Source organism: Miniopterus schreibersii (genome assembly GCF_964146895.1).
Source record: "Miniopterus schreibersii genome assembly, chromosome: 9".
Lineage (NCBI taxonomy): Eukaryota > Metazoa > Chordata > Mammalia > Chiroptera > Miniopteridae > Miniopterus > Miniopterus schreibersii.
The window spans coordinates 69,970,959-69,987,499 of record NC_138118.1 but is presented as its reverse complement, the minus strand read 5'-3'; the positions used below and the strand labels follow the sequence as shown (position 1 = coordinate 69,987,499).

The 16,541-nt window shown below is 35.4% G+C and overlaps 1 protein-coding gene across 1 annotated transcript in view; it reads right to left on the bottom strand.

Moving 5' to 3' along the window:
- The window catches only part of HDAC9 (histone deacetylase 9), a 696,981-nt gene that overhangs the window by 173,684 nt on the left and 506,756 nt on the right, over positions 1 to 16,541 (bottom strand). Inside the window, exons 14-15 of the mRNA XM_081146569.1 lie at positions 9,129 to 9,306; positions 1,485 to 1,618 (exon numbers count right to left, since the gene is read on the bottom strand). Of these exons, the coding sequence (XP_081002695.1) occupies positions 1,485 to 1,618; positions 9,129 to 9,306 (312 nt within the window). The remainder of the gene's footprint in view (positions 1 to 1,484; positions 1,619 to 9,128; positions 9,307 to 16,541) is intronic.

Genomic DNA, 16,541 nt, shown 5'->3' with positions numbered 1-16,541 from the left:
ATAATATGGATGCTAACAGCAAAAGATAAATAATACACCTTCGCTCAGGAAAGAATCAGAGAAATCAATGTTGCTCATATTCCCTCGCTTTGGAGTTTTGAGGTAAAGGATACATTTAGTCAAAAGCAGGGCTCTAAGTATGAGAAACATTTGATAATTCTACTATAAACATATGATCAAACTTGTGAAACTAAATCTGTACATACTGCTCTGTGTATTCATCTACAGTCCCAATCATCTATGATTTGATGTAAAGAAAATAACCATTCAGTTCCCCTGTATGCTGAGCTATATTATTCATCTTGGAAAGAGAAAATCAATAAAGAGAATAATTTAGCATTAGACATGAACGCACTGAACAAATGACTGCATCTTCGAAAGTCAGTCTATCACTGTTCCGCAGAGAAGGGGATCAGATTGATGTAATTCACGTTATCAAGCACAGGCGAGGGCACCGGACTCTGAGAGACATTCGCCCGCCGTGGCATTTTTATTTCAACTGGAATATTTTACAGTTTCACTTTAAACTAAATTGGCTTTCCATAGGAATTTCCTTGACTTCATTTTGGGTTGCCAAAAACTAATTAACTCAAAAATAGTCAAAAAAATTGGGCCTTTATCACAGTACAGTGAATTTAATATGGTTTCAATGTATCAGTTTCCTCATGACATAACTATAATCAAAATATTATCCATTTAATTTCTTCCCAAATTTGAAAATGGGAGCCTTTTTGAAGTGGTCATCATTTTTACTTTTATCCTTTGAAAGCCTAAATAAACAGGTTTTTCTAAATAAAAAACAGGACTCACAAGGAACCTACAGGAATGGATCTAAAGAAATACTGATAAAAGTAATCAAACCTCTACCATAAAAATATAAAAGCATCAGCCACATCAATAAAAAGAAGTGAGTTTTCTTGGTAAGGGGACAGTTAATCTTCTAAATATATTCATTTCCATGAGACAAAACTGGCTTAGATACAGGGGTGGGGCAAAAGCAGGTTTACGGTTGTGAGTACCCAAAATACAGAGTTTAATCTTGTATTATTTCTTAATTATTGCATTACTTTCCACATGAACAACTGTAAACCTACTTTTGCCCACCCTTGTATATATATGTGCATTCAGCACAGCTTATAACAACTACCTAGCACTTAGGAGTTTGCAAAGATTTCTCAGACAATTAACTCAATAAATGACACCTATTTGGAAACAAGAATGTTAGCATGTGTACAAAAAAATGCTGAAATAATAGCACACACACATTAGGCAGCTGCTCAGGCTGTCAACACTGACTGAGTATACCTACTGTGTGCCCAATCCAGTCAGGTCATAAGTTCTATGCTACTAGTGCTGACGATGGTTCATCAATCACGGTGTTGGTGCTACAGAGTTAACATTTTTCTACTACTACTCAAATGAATACTGGCCTCTTTACATGATTTATTTAAGTAAGTAAAAGAGTGTGGCCAATTCAGGATTACCTCACATTTATTTAGCAGCCCAGTTTCTTGCAGCCGTGACCAGATGCTCTGTATCCGTCCAGCATGCTCAGGGTGGGTGGTGGAATTGCCACAAATGCACTGGTGTTTCAGCATCAGAGGGTCATAGGCAATTCCTTCCAGACAAAGAAAACACAGCACAAGACTGAATAACGATACAAAGTTAGATGACAATGTGATCATCAAAAAAGGCATTCTTTTCAAAATAAATTTACTAATAGAGAATTATATATCCACCAACTCCCAACAGCACGTAAGAGCTATTTAGTTCTGTATATCTGGATATATAGCAAAAAAAGTCAAGCTCTGGATTAGTCAGTACTCAGAACCTAGCTTAGTAAGTCTATAGAGTGTGTGAAGATGGTGATATTTTAAGAAAATACTTTAAAACTTTAGACTAAAAAAAACAAATTTTACCAGTGTCTTAAATCATTATGAAGTGTTTTTAGACAGATAATTCAATTCAGTAGAGGCTTAAATTTTATCACTGAAGCCACAAAATGAGCTGACTCTTTAAATTGTGAATTTATTTCATGAGTAATTCTAGCCTCACTTTAGACTGGGTTACATCTTTGTAATAAATTGGAAGATTTTCCAATTCCTTTCCTGCTCTGCTTAGCAATTTCTTTCAAATTTGTGCAGAAAGAGTTTCTTCTTTGCTTACTGTGCTTTCCTCATAATTTATGCCAATCTGTAAGCAATATGGATATTGTAGATCTTATAATATTGTAGGACAATTGAAGTGTTTCTTTTAGAAAATAAGTCAATTGCAATCCTTTTAGTAGAAATTACAGAGATGCTTCATGAATAAAATCTGCTTTTAAAATCTGCTTTTAAGCATGAGTTAACATATTTCATATTTCAGTTAGACCCTATGATGAGAAAGATTTTATAAAAATTTGATGAAATTAACTACTAAAGATACATAAAATGACTTATTAAAGCAACAAATTACATGACAATTATAACTGGTTAATTTTGCAAAGAGTTCCACTCTTAATCCAATTCCTTCAGGGGGAACACATGTTACTTACAAAATTGCCTAACATAAGAAATTATTTAGGCCCGGCCGGGTGTGGCTCAGCAGTTGAGCATCGACCTAGGATCCAGGCGATCGGGGTTCAATTCCCGGTTAGGGCACATGCCCAGGTTGCGGGCTGCAGCCGATCAATGACTCTCTCATCACTGATGTTTCTATCTCTCTCTCTCCCTCTCCTTTCCTCTATCTGAAATAAATAAAGATATATTTTAAAAAAATTATTTGTTTGAAAAAAAAAGAAATTATTTAACCAATATTCCAATAAATTAGCATCAAAATACATTCTCTGGGGATATGAAGTGAGGGCAGAAGAATCTATGTTAAGATATCAAAAGCAAAAACAAGTGTCTATTTCAAAACAGATAAGTACCAACTATTTGTGTTATAAAATAAGTTGAATCCAACTATTTGTGTTATAAAGTAAATTTAATGAATTAATGCATCTGATTATCCCTCTGACTTAGATTATCATATTAGAAGAATGTTACTGAAGGGAAAATATTTGTTCCTGAGTATACTAAAATCATGCAGAAGAATGAGATATCTATTTTGAAGCCATGTGGTAATAATTGCATCTAAAAATGTATATGTAATTTTGCTCGTCCAAATAATATCCATTCTTAAGACTCAAATGGCTTCAAAATCTATCCCTAGACCCCTGGCTCTCACACTTTCCTCCTCAGTGCTGATCTCTCTTCTGAGCAGTACATGTGCACACTTGTCTACTCATTGTCCATTCAAAATCTCCATGTGGATGTCTCGGGTTTGAGTTCATGACCTTAAACTGCACTCAGTGTTCCTCATTTCAGGAAAGGACATCATGATCCACTATCACTCATGCAAGAAATCTTAGTGTCTTCTTGATTCTCCCTATGCAATGAAACAACAAGTAGTGTGTATTTTCCCTCCAAAATACACCTTAAATTACTCACGTCTCATCTCCAAGGCCAAAACCATACACAATCAATCCAAGGTTCAGTTGTCTCTAATTTGCACTCCTGAGCTAGCCCTGTAATTGGCTACCTGACTTTCACTCTATTCCATTTGCTGCACAACAGTAGCTACTTTTGCTCAAATCCTTTGATGACTTCACTGATGGGATGAACTTTTCTCAAGGTTAGCATATATTTATGTCCCTTCCCTTCTCTCCAGCTTCATCTCCTACACCTCCCTCCCTTGTCTCTATTTCTCCCACAAAGGCCTGTCTTCCCCTTCACAAAAGGATAAAAATCATACCAGCCTTGTGATCTTCATACATACTGTTCCATCTACGCCAAAATTCTTCTTCCTTCTAGCCCCCATTTGGCTAATTCCTATTCATTCTTTAAGGCTGTTTTAATGCCACTTACTCGACAAAGCATTACCCGAGATCTCTAAATTAGGTGTCCTACTACATGCACTCACAGCATCTTCTAAGTCTTCAGAGTGTTTATCACATTATTTAATTGGTGTATAATCTTGTTACTTGTACATTTCTTCATCCTGTAAGATCTATGAAAGCACACACTAGAGCTATACTGTTTAACCTCTGAACTCTTAGTATCTGTAAACATGCTTGGGATATATTAGGTCCTCAAAAGTATTTTTAATGAATAAAAAAACAAGTACGGGGTGGGGGGTCCCCACAAAAGTAGGTTTACAGTTGTGAACATGCAAAACACAGAGTTTACTCTTATATTTTTATTAATTATTGTATTATTTTCTATATGAACAACTATAAACCTACTTTTGCCCCACCCTGTAAACGATAGACTCAAGAATTAGGTCAGATATCTTCTTCATAAAGCTTCCCTTGATGAACCTAACTAGTAGATCTCCTTGAACTCCTGGAGGTCTTGTACCCTTACTTTAGCATACTACCTTTTATTTTATATCTTCTCTTCCTATTGGCAAGTATCTCTAATACAGGCATTTCTTTTATTCAGCTTTATATTCATACATGGCATTTTGCACAAAAAGGAGGTGAATAAATATTTTTTAAATAAAGTCCAAATGAAGCCATGAAGGAAGGGAGAAAGGAAAGAATGTTTCTTTTCATAAAAAGAAACATTCCAAAATGTAACGATATAAAGGACATGTCTTCACAACTCAGATATATCAAGTATTTATGAGTTGCTATTACGTAACAAAAATGGTTTAACATATTTTCAACCACGCAAAGTAAAAAAATATATTCACCATACGGAAATGAAAAATAAAGTATCTCCCTCATTTTAAAAACATATTCTTCAGGGGTAGAGATTCAAATGTTTAAGCTGCTTTTTTCTTCCACTATTTCACCTCTTGACATATCCAACTTCACCTCCATAGTAATTGTTCCTCTTTTAACATTTTCTCTATACACCACTGCCAAAAAAATTATGAAACAGGTTATAGTAGCTGGAAGTTATTGCAAGTATCTGGAGATTATAACACAAAGCCCAGGAGCTCTTGGAAAGACATTTGAATTTAAGGAGAGATAAATAAAGCCTGGAACCCTAAACCTCCACTTACTCATCTTAATGATGTAGCACTGAGGTGTTAACAGGTAGCCCAAGGTGAGGGTTTTAACCTCACTCTTCCTCTCCATTCTTTTCCTCTCCCTTTTTTTTTCTTTTCTATTCTCTTTTCCTTTTCAGAAACAAAGACTTATAGGGTGAGAAGCAATCCTGCCCCTCTCTTTGGGATTCACATGGAATCCTACTTTTCTTTGACCCTTTCTGCCCCATTGGTTACCACTTGCAACATAAACCAGTGGATCCATCTCTCTCTTGACCAAAGGGATGAGTTAAAATTAGGATTTGGGGAAATACACAAGAGTCTTAACATAAAGTGTTTACCTGTATTTTAAACCCTAGTAGTTTATTTATACAAAAAAAAAAGTCAAAAAATTTTGATACGTATTTTAGACTTTGTGCTTTCTCTGGATTTTAGTTTTATTAAATAAGTATTTGAAGTCCCTGAATTATTTTAATGGCTTTCACAAAAGTTGGTTTAGTTGAGCACCATGATTCTATTTTGCATTAGACTCTGACTAAAGAGATATTACAAAGAAGGAATTTACTCACAGATTACACAAAGAAACCTAGTGTTGGGGTAAGGAAGGCCTTAAATTGTACTGGATGATAGAGAAGATAAAGTCAATCAAGCTTATTGGTCATTAGATTCTTGTTTCAGTGAATCCCATTTGGTATAAACAAGCACAATTGTGTCACCTATTGTCCATGTCCTGTTGTGAAGCCTTGGCCTAGCCTCAACTCTGTTAGGAAGAGTTGAATAGAAGAGATGACTCAAATAAAATACTTTGCCCTTCCCTTAGTTATCAGAACACATGCAAATACCATGCATTGGCTTTAAACAGAATGAAAAAGCACCTCTTATATTGAATATTATTTCTCAGATTCAAATACAACATAAATCCATTTGAATATGTGGCAACGTGACTCTGCAACACATTCTTTGTTGTCACCATAGCAGCTGCATGATCTGTTCTTCTCGTCCACCCTGGAAATAATTTCATCCAGGATCTCTGGAGGCCCACCAAGTAGTAGCTACATCTCAGTCTCTGTTTCTTGGTCCAGTCAAGTCCTCACAGGAAATGAACTGGAGATTTCATCTTTCAACAACTGACTGAACTCAGACATTTCCCTCTTGGAACACTGCTTTGTTCTTCACAAAAAGGGGCCAGTGTGGCTACTACAGTTGGCTACTGAGAATCCACATGGAGAGTGAAGGTTTGAATGGTGTGCCTTGAAAATTATGTGAGTATAGGATTAAATAACTTTTTAGTGTATCCAAAAGTATGGCTCTTACAGAATGGAGTTAAACAAACACCTTTACAACGTATTTGTTTTCTCTCCTTTACTTTTTAGTGGAACAACTATTGAGTGTGTGAGATGATATCACTTTCTTCTGGAAAAAACAACAACTAAATATTCCCAAAGAACATAATTGGATGTCACTTTTGATTTTTTTAATTGTATCTATAACAAATAGATATTAAAGAGCCAACAATGTGAATTTAATGCTTAAAAATATTTATTTTCAAACATACTACAAATGAAAGCCTTAAGAGCTTATCTCTAAAACCAAGGTCATTAGAAACACTAAAATGAATTTTGAGATCATGTGGATTATAAGAGTGTGCAGACTACAGGGGGAATTTAAGTTTGGATTAAAGCCAGAACAATATGTGGAAGAGTAGAGTGAAAACTGTGCATTTCATTTCCTTTGGATTTGGAAAAGTCTAAATGAAAATTACCAACTATATATATTTTTAATCCAAATGACAGTGGAGAAGGTATTAGCAGATATATAAATTATATACTTTGCACGATTAAAAAAAAAAAAAAATTACTGAGCCTTTTTATTTTAAGAATTCAAGTCTTAGGATACAACATTTTTAAGGTCAAATAAGACAATAGGCAGGTTTTTCTCTATTAAATACTATAACCTTGAAATCATTTAGTTATTCTTTAGCTAGAACAATAAATAAAATGTAACTTTTACTTTCAGAGTTTTTAGATTTGACTTAGTAAATTAATAAGTGTTTATGGCTATATCTATATATATTATATATATGCTATACAAGTTATTATTTATTGATTCAACTAAAATTTATCGAAGGCCTATTAAGTATAAAATCCTGTTCTTTTAAAATATAAATTTATAAATTTCTTATTTAGGCAAGAAATATGCCTCATCAAGTCCATTAAATATGAAAATAATATCGAGTTCATTTCCCTGCTTGTGTTTGGAGTATAAACTCTGATGAATACTAGGACACTGACATTAAGAGAAAGAAATTAATCATCTGAAATGACCAGTCTTTAGATTGAAGGATGAGGTTATGCTTATGTCGTGGCTATATTATTAGGTTTGCAGTACAACCTTTCACCTGGATTCTTCTCAGGCCTACAAATCCTGTCCCTTTGGAAACACTGTTTCCTCCAACTTCTAGGATCATTCTAATATTCAGAGATCTTGCTTCATTCATATTGAAGGAACACATAAAAGTAAAGGAAACCAAAGCATACAGCAATGGACCACTCCCCTTAACCAAGGAAAGAAACTCTTATCAGTAGAAATTATAATAGTAGACAGCAGCCTACATGGGAATAGCACCATGAAAATGTACAGTTAAGCTCCCTTTAAAATAAGGAAATGATTTTGAGTGAATGGAATTGGCATTATGATAGGATGGTTGTAACTTTGTGTTCTCTGAAAGCTTATGGCTGAGTAAAAACCACTTTCAGGAAAAAAAATTGAGAAGTATGTAATTCTTAAAGGCTATGCAAAAACATTCCTACAAAACGCATTCCTCTACATCATGTATTTGGCTTTGAACAAAAACTCTCTGAATCCCAGGGAGAGAACCAGGCCTGACTGATCCAAGTGGCTTCCGCTCACACTGGGCTGCAGTCCTGGGTCGTCTGGGATACTGGGGCAGGTCTGCTCTGCTCCAAGAAATAAGGGGATCAGAGGCAGTGGCTAATGTGGTAAAAGAAATATATCCAAATATGCCCAGCCTGTAGCTCCTAGTATGGAATGTTGGCTTGTGGTATAACACATTATAAAAAGTAGCTCCTATACATACCTTTTAAAGATGTCTGTCAAAGTTAAATAACTCGCCCATTTCATTCATTGATTTTCAAATAAAAAATGATATCAAGGCTTTGGAATGTGATTTCATAAAAAGTACTTTAACTTTTCTAAGCACAAAGGGTTGCATGAGGTCACAGAAGCCACAGAAAGAAACTCTGAATCCCAAAAAGTGATTCAAAAATAAATCAGATAATCTATGAGAGCCTCTCGGGGAAGGTACATATGAATTCTCCCCTTGCTGCATCTAAATTATGAGTCCTTTAGGGCTGCAATAGCTTTCACTTGATCAGCCAGTTTGAGAGCCTGGAACAAGAACTCGGTCCAACAAATAGAAAGGAACACAGCAAAGTTCCTTTGTACAAGGAACAGCACCCCTTTCTGTGTGTGTTCCAGCCTTGACCTTCCTCTGACATCGGAATTATCTGGTTTGTTTTCCTCTGTAGGCAGGTTCTGAAATATCAAACACAGCTGTAGGCAAAGGAATAGGCTGGTTAAGTAGCCCACCCAGAGGTGCCATAATAAATGGAAATGGAACTAACTGTATAGAATTAAGTTTGGTTTGCTTGGCACCATTGTCTCTCATGAGTCACTTGCATGGGAAGTCAGGAGAAAACAGTCAAGCAAAAGAACAAAAAAAACAAGATTCAAATGTAGCTGAGCATCATAAATTTCCTAGTGGCCAGGACTACTAGCAGGAAGAGATTGAGGAACAAGTCTAAAAAAATGCTACGGGGATTTTTCTTTCCAGAAGGGACCCATGCACCTGTTGATGTGTTTTCCAGGCCCTTGAATGATAACAATTTATGAGGCTATTAATACTAAGCCCAAGATTTATCAGATGTGCTGTTTGTCTTGCGGCCAATATAACCTCATAAAATTTAGGTTGTGTTGGGTTAAGATGGAGCGTTCTGCTATTGGAGTTATTCAGAGCATTTAAATCGGTTAATCCTACAAGAACGGTACATTTAGCCTGCCTATTAGGGAGAGTCTTTAGGGATTCCTACCAGTTGCAGAGCCAGGCTGGAGGGGGCGGTCCACTGCTGGGTGAGGTAAAAGAGAGGCAGCAGGGGAGGAATGAGTCCTGGAGACAAGATGATGTTTCTCTAATCCGTCCATGCCAACCACAGCCAGCTGAGCTTGGCGCATCGAGAGCGCACGTGTGTGCTGGGGCTCCGGGACGCGCTGTTGCCAAGAGAAAAGCACAGTAGAAAGAAATGTGAGACAAGCATTGAGGGAGACACTGAGAGCGACATGTCAACAAATTAAGTTCATCAGGTCAGCGACATAATAAACGGCGTGAAGGAAAAAGAAAAGAAAAATAGAGAAAGGGAGAGAAAAAACAAGATCTAGTCAATAAATCCATTCAACAGATGTTTTCACACTGACAGCCAGGGCCTGTCTGCCTCGCTAAGGAGGAGGTGATGGCAGGAGGCCTGTCAGTTTGAACTGATTGAAAGAAACAGACCTTTAACCTCAAGAGGAACGTCGACTTAGACTCATTTCCTATCTTGATACCAACGTTTTAAATACAGCCCCAGAACTGTTGCAACACCGAGTAGGAAATAATTCAACCACTTTCAAGCTGCCAATGAGCTCGATTTTGAAAGTTCTATAGAGATTTTATTTCAGTAATATTGCCAATGAAGTCTACGAGATCCTAAAAATTACCAATTAAAGGGCTCTATTTTGACACCTTTCAGTCTTCTTATAATGATATAGGGCAATGAACTTTTTGTAGGTTGTATGGTATAGTTCCAATGCTATAAAAATCATTAGTTTCTTGTATACAGTATTAAATATATTCTCGGTGATTTAACAATGTTCTCATTCTTCATACTTCTCAAGTTATCAAATCAAAGAACCCGAGTTTGGAAGCTTCTGGAAGATTCAATTAGTGTATTCTTCTGTCTCCAAAAAGACAATCTCTAAAACACAGATAAGCAGCTAATTTAACGATCAATACTACACAATGAATATTTCCTCTCTTTTCAACATCAGGAAATTCATAACCTTTGAGTTACTTTTTATGTTTTTTATATTTTTTAACATGGAAAATAGCTGAATGGTGATACAAAAGATGATCATCACATGCACTGGATAAGGAAACCGATGCTCTAAAAGTTTAACAAAGCCTTTTAAATACAAATCTAATTCCTGTCATTTAAAAAATGTAGACGCCCTTCTGCTCTGGCCTACCTGGTTAGCATTTACTTTTTCAATTGGAACGCATTTGTCATATGCTCAGGCTTTGGGCATTTGCTTCAATGATTAGAATGGCTTGGTGAACGTCTAATTCTAGTTATAATATGTTTAACACTTTTACAGAGGTCTAACTCGTTTTCTCAATCATCTCCATGGTGAATGCCCTGAGGATACACCAGTAAGACTGACATTGTCCCTCCTCTCATGGATATTACAGAGGCAATGCACTTCTAAACCCAACCCTTCCTAATCCTTCCTGCCAGAATTCTCTCCCTAGAGCCCTCCTGGGAGGAAAAGTCCACACAAAATTCCCTGAAGGTAAACCAGTTTGAAGAACCGCCCAGCCTGTCATTTGGTCACTCCTGGACCTGAGGACCAACCTGTATCTGCAGATTTCAATCTATTCCCTTTCTACATTCTGGCCAAAATGCCATCTACAGTATAACAAATACCATCCTAGCGCTGCGATAAAGACTTTCATGAGCCCAGGGCACCTTTGCCTTCTTGGACCCCTTCCTCCATAAAAAATAAAATTAAAAATTCCATTTTATGCTTACATTGGCATACATTAAATTCATCATTATAAAATTCATTTTGTTCTGATCAAAAATTAAAGTTTAAAATATTTTGTGGGCCCCTTAAAGTATTATGGGCTCTCTCACAGTGTTTACTGTGCCAATGGCTATGTCGGCCCTGACCATTCATGCTCCCGTCAATCTATCTTTTCTGTACCATCCCCTTGAGGCGTGTCCATGGAACTTCACAGTTTGCACTCACACGCACCCTTGAAGGCCCACTTCAATTTTACAGAGAACCTTTCATGAGGTCTCACATTAAACCTGTGTTCACTTGCCATTAAATTCCCATCACACTCTGCTTTCCTCAGTCTCTCCCTGCCGTCTTTTCTACGTTGGACTCATTACCTGCAACAACTACTTAGTGCTCATACTCTGTACCAGACACTCTGTTGGTGTGTTGTGCCCTTTCTATGTTTACTGTCTGTAGTGAAAAGAAAGAGACTAAATATTTCTAAGTTTAATGGAATTATGAATATAAGGAGTGCTGTACAGAAAAAAAAATGCAGAATACCATAAAAAAACTATAAAGAAGCTGATGGAAAAAAAAAAGAACCTGGCACAGAGGTTGAGGGACCTTCTATCTAATAAGTGATGTTTAATCTGAGATGTGAAGGAAAAACTGAATTAGCCAGGTGATGAGTGGAAAGCAGCTCTAGATATATTTTACCTGTGTGTGTGTGTGTGTGTGTGTGCGTGCGCGCATGCAAAATGATCTTTCCATGTATAATAGTGAAGCTTTTTTAACCCAGGACTGTAGCTAAACCATCTGTGAATTTATTTTCTGCTGCATTTTATATCTTTTCTCATGCTTTCTCAAAGCTAAGTAATTATTTGTACATTAAGAATATTCAGCAGATATTTGGAAATTGAAGTCCATACGTTTTTTCCCCAATAACATAACCATGTTTTAGATGCCTGAGGTTACTAAATGTTTTTATCTCTCATTGAGTAGCTCAGTACTGTAAGAACTACATGTAAATAACACCAGCACCTTCCTTCTTTGTTAATAGGGCATATTTATTGCTTTACCTGGGCATCACTGGAAGCCCTGGCGATAATGGAATAACTGCTTGCTAATTGGTAAGCATGATACAAATGTTACATTTTAACATAGAACTTTACAATGAGACAAGCAAAATCCTATTTATCCAATCTCTACTATTAGGAATATGACAGTGTAGGTAAGAGACAAATAACTACTTATTCAATAGTCATTATGTATTCATCACATATAAGTGTCCATCCAGCATCGACCGTGCACGCAGAAAAAAACAGATCCTATGCTGCACTGTATAGACAGAATAATGAATTAAGCATGAAGCCTGATCTTGTGTGTTGACACCCCAAATTCAAGCACTTTATCCCTAGTAATTTTCATAAGGGTATGAGCTTTGCTCATTGACTCATATATTCCTACATAGTAGGAATTCACACATAGTAGGTGCTAATAAATATAGGTTTAATAATATAATAAATAGAAAGGAGATATGTGGTCATCATTGAGACCTCCCTGGAAAATAAGATAAACCAAGAAAGCATATTATAAGCAAGCATAACATAAAGGAAATAATGGATGGCTAATGAAAATTTAAGAAAATAGATACCCAACAGAAAAATGATCAAAGGGAGACGGTACTCTGAAATATTTAGTGTTAGAGCCAAGCGATTACAAAAGAAATGAGTGATTTGAGGATTGTTTTCCCTTTGTACTTTTATGCGGTTTCCAAATTTTCTGCATTTCACCCACATTAAAATTTTAATTAAGAAAAATGGTAAATGTTACTTAAAATAAACAGTTGAACCTTTCAAACACTTCATTAGGACAGATTCATAATCTTTGGACCTAAGAGCAGACATGGGTCAAATATTTTTGGACCTTCTGCCAGAAAAATGAAACTATAGAAGAGAGAAGGGTTTATTCATTTTCCAAAGAGTTGGCTACAATTATTATATGCTTCCGCGGATTAAGTCTGGCTTTTAATGTACAGAGCAAACCTTGACAGTCCACTAAGGCCCACATTATCATGGTACATAATAGTCACCAAAGTAGCACAAAATGGTAGGCCACTTTTATTTCCAATAGATAGTACTTCTCACCAATACAAAGCATCTTTCTTAAGGTTTAAAATGGAGATAATATTTTTCAGCTGTAGCTGGAATTGACTAAAATATTTCACTATACCTTTTTTTTTCCTATTAGCAATTTTAATGAGATAATTTTGTCCATGGTTATTTTCCATACTTCTAGTAAATATGAAAGCAGCTGTTTCTCTCTTGCATTGTCAGGGGAGAAAAAAGAAAAAAAAAGTCAAGCAGTTCAGAACCTATTGTTATTGAAAATTCAATAGATACCCAAATTAACCTTTCATCTACTGGATGCCACTGGAAAATGTATTATCCCATCAAATGAAAATGTCTTTTAAATATGCAGTATTAAGTCTGTTTCTTATGCATATATGAGTCTTTCTTTTTTCCGGTGATTTAATTGGGGACTTTAATTGGTTACTTTGCCAGACTGTTACTTAGGTAAATCAGTATATTGAGATGGTACGAAGTGCTCTAATGCCACTATACCTGAACATCACCTGTTTCCTTCCACTGATAAAAACTGCAAATTCCTCTCACAGACAAGTTACTATGCACCCATTTTATAAATTCTTTACTGATGCCTAGTAAGACATCAATGCCATTGGGGCCCAAATTCTTCCTAAATTGTGGTAGACAGGCATTGCCATCTATTTGGAAGATGAGTAGGAATAAGCCTTGAAGTTGTCTGTATGACGAGCACAATGTTCTTGCATAGAGTAAAATATTTATTTGGGGGTGATTTACTAATGGCCATTATGAGGTCATAAAGTCCCTGGGCTAAGGAGACTTCAAGGGTCTTTTATTTTATTTTTTTATAATAGCAGTCATTTTGGTTTTGCTTCTGTTTGGTTTGGTTTTGCTTTCTTGTCGCCACTGCTTAGGGACTGATTTTATGGCCTCTGGGTTTCCACTTTGTTCTGGATAGTTGCATGTGTTTCCAGACACGTGGGTGGTTACACACTGTGCGCTATAATCAATATCATCATGCAATTTCTGCAGGATCAAATACAGAAGTCATCAGTTATAGTGTTTAATCTTTGAAATAATCAGAATTATTTGAAGTTGTTTAAAAAAGGATATGAGCTCAAAGTAAAAGAAAGAAGACCATGAAAAATAATTACAAAAAAATAAAATCCTATTCCTAAAGCCATTTCTTTGTACTTATGAGCAAACAAAATTTTCTTTTTTGGTTGGCAGTGTTTTGAATTTCAGAAGCCTTGCTTTTATAGAAAATTAGAATCATAAATATGCCTAAGGTTATCTCATAAGATGCCAAGGGCTAGTGGGAATTTACATGTTCTAAAATCTTTGTATTATTCAGGATGGGTGTAGTAATATTAGTTAATTTTAGACTTTTTAAAGCTAAACATGCATGTTAATCATTTAAAAGTAACTATTGAATAAATAGAAATAATGTGCATAACTTTTAAGTAGACAAAAGATTTTGAAAGAGAAGCAATACCAAGAAACAATCTATCTAAAAATAAATGGAGAAAAAATAAAGCATTATCTGAAAAAGTTGAATATAATTCACAAATAACATACTAGAAACAAATCCCCATATATCACTAAGCACAGTTGATGTGAACGTACTCAACTTACTAGTTAAAAGATGGAGACAGTCAAACTGAATTTTAAAAATAGAAAATCTATTTTCTTTGCAGAGAGGTTAAATTAATAGGTTCTATTTAGACATAAGGAAAATACTAACAAAACAAAACAAAAAAGGAAGAAGTAGTAAAAGCCTTGTGTAGCCATGGTAAAAACAGGAAAAATAAACTTCAGGTGAAAAAATTTGAGACCATTTAAGGGTATATATAAAATAAGTAACACAAAAATTCAATTAACCAAAAAATTTTTTCTAAACCTAATAACATAGGCTCAAATTGTAAAAAGCATAAATTGGCAGAACTCTAAAGAAAAGCTAAAAAATCCACATCATGGAAGGGGGTTATAACAAATTTATAACAAAATGATCGAGGTTACAATTTAAATAACACAATTTACTAGCTTTGAGATATATTGAAATTTGCCACCAATAAACATATATTCTTTCTAGCACACATGTAACAATTTAAAAATTGACCAATACAATAAAGCAAGTGTCAACAAACTTTAAAAATTAATATTTACAGTGGAATATTACTCAGTTTAAGAAAGAAGGAAATTCTGACATGTGCTACAACATGGATGAATCTTGAAGACATTACTCTAAGTGAAAAAAGCCAGTGACAAAGAACAAATACTCTGTTATTCCACTTATATGACATACCTGAAGTAGTTGAATTCATAGAGACAGAAAGTAGGATGGTGGCTGCCAGGGGCTGAGCGTGGGAAATGGAGGGTTATTGTTTAATAGGTACAGGGTGGTGATTGTTACACAATAATGTGAATATACTTAATGCCCCTGAAACTATACACTGAAAATGGTAAATTTTTTGTTATATATATTTTACTGGAAAAAGAGGAATTAATATCATAGATCATGTACCCTGACCACGTTATAGTCAGAAATGTAAAGTAGATGAAAATATACAGTATATTCTGTGATAGGAAGAATCAATTTCATAAAGATAACAGTTCTCCCCAAATTAATCTATATTTCTGAAAATTTTCAGCTAATTCTAGGAGAGGAAAGGCAGAGAATAGCCAAAAGAATCTTGAAAATAAAGAGTAAATTGGCAAGATAGGCCCAACCAGATATCTACATACTAAAAGCTAAATCATTTAAGACAACAGAGTATTATGCAAAATAGACTAATGGAATACAAGAGAGCCCAGAGCAGATGGAGTATATGGAAACTTTATAATACGGATGAGATACAGAGTAGGAGGTAAACAAGGAATGTCAGTAAATGATGCAGGGCTGCCCTAGCAGTGTGCCTAGATGGTTAGAGCATTGGGCCATGCACCAAAGGACTGTGGGTTCCATTCCAGGTCAAGGACATGTACCTGGGTTGCAGCTTCAACACCCCCAGCCCCAGTCAGGGTGGATGTGGGAGGCAACCACTTGATGTGTCTCTCACATCCATGTTTCTCTTTCTCTCCCTCTCTCTCTGTCTCTCTCTTTCTCCCTCTCTCCCTCCCTCCCTCCTTCCCTTCCACTCTAAGAAAGTCAATGGAAAAATATCCTCAGGTGAAGATTGACAAAAAAAATAACAACAGTAAGTAAAATAAAATATAAAGTAAAATAAAATAAAATAATATAATAAGATGTGCAGGGCAAACTGGTTATCCATAAGGGGAATGATGAATTTAGATACCTACCTAATATTACATGCAAAAAAACAACTGAAAGTAGATTAAAAACTGAAATGTAAAATGCACAATTTAAAAATTTTTAGGAAAACGTGGAAAATATTTAAACTTTGGAAAGTAATTCAAATACTTTTATTTATCATAAGCCAGAAAAATGCAGGCCAGAAGTTGGGAATAAATATTTGCCAAACATAACATAAAGCAATGTTTAATGTCTACAATACATACTCTAAAAATAAATAAAAACCGAAAAATGAACAAAATGTACAAACAGAAAATTAACAGAAAATG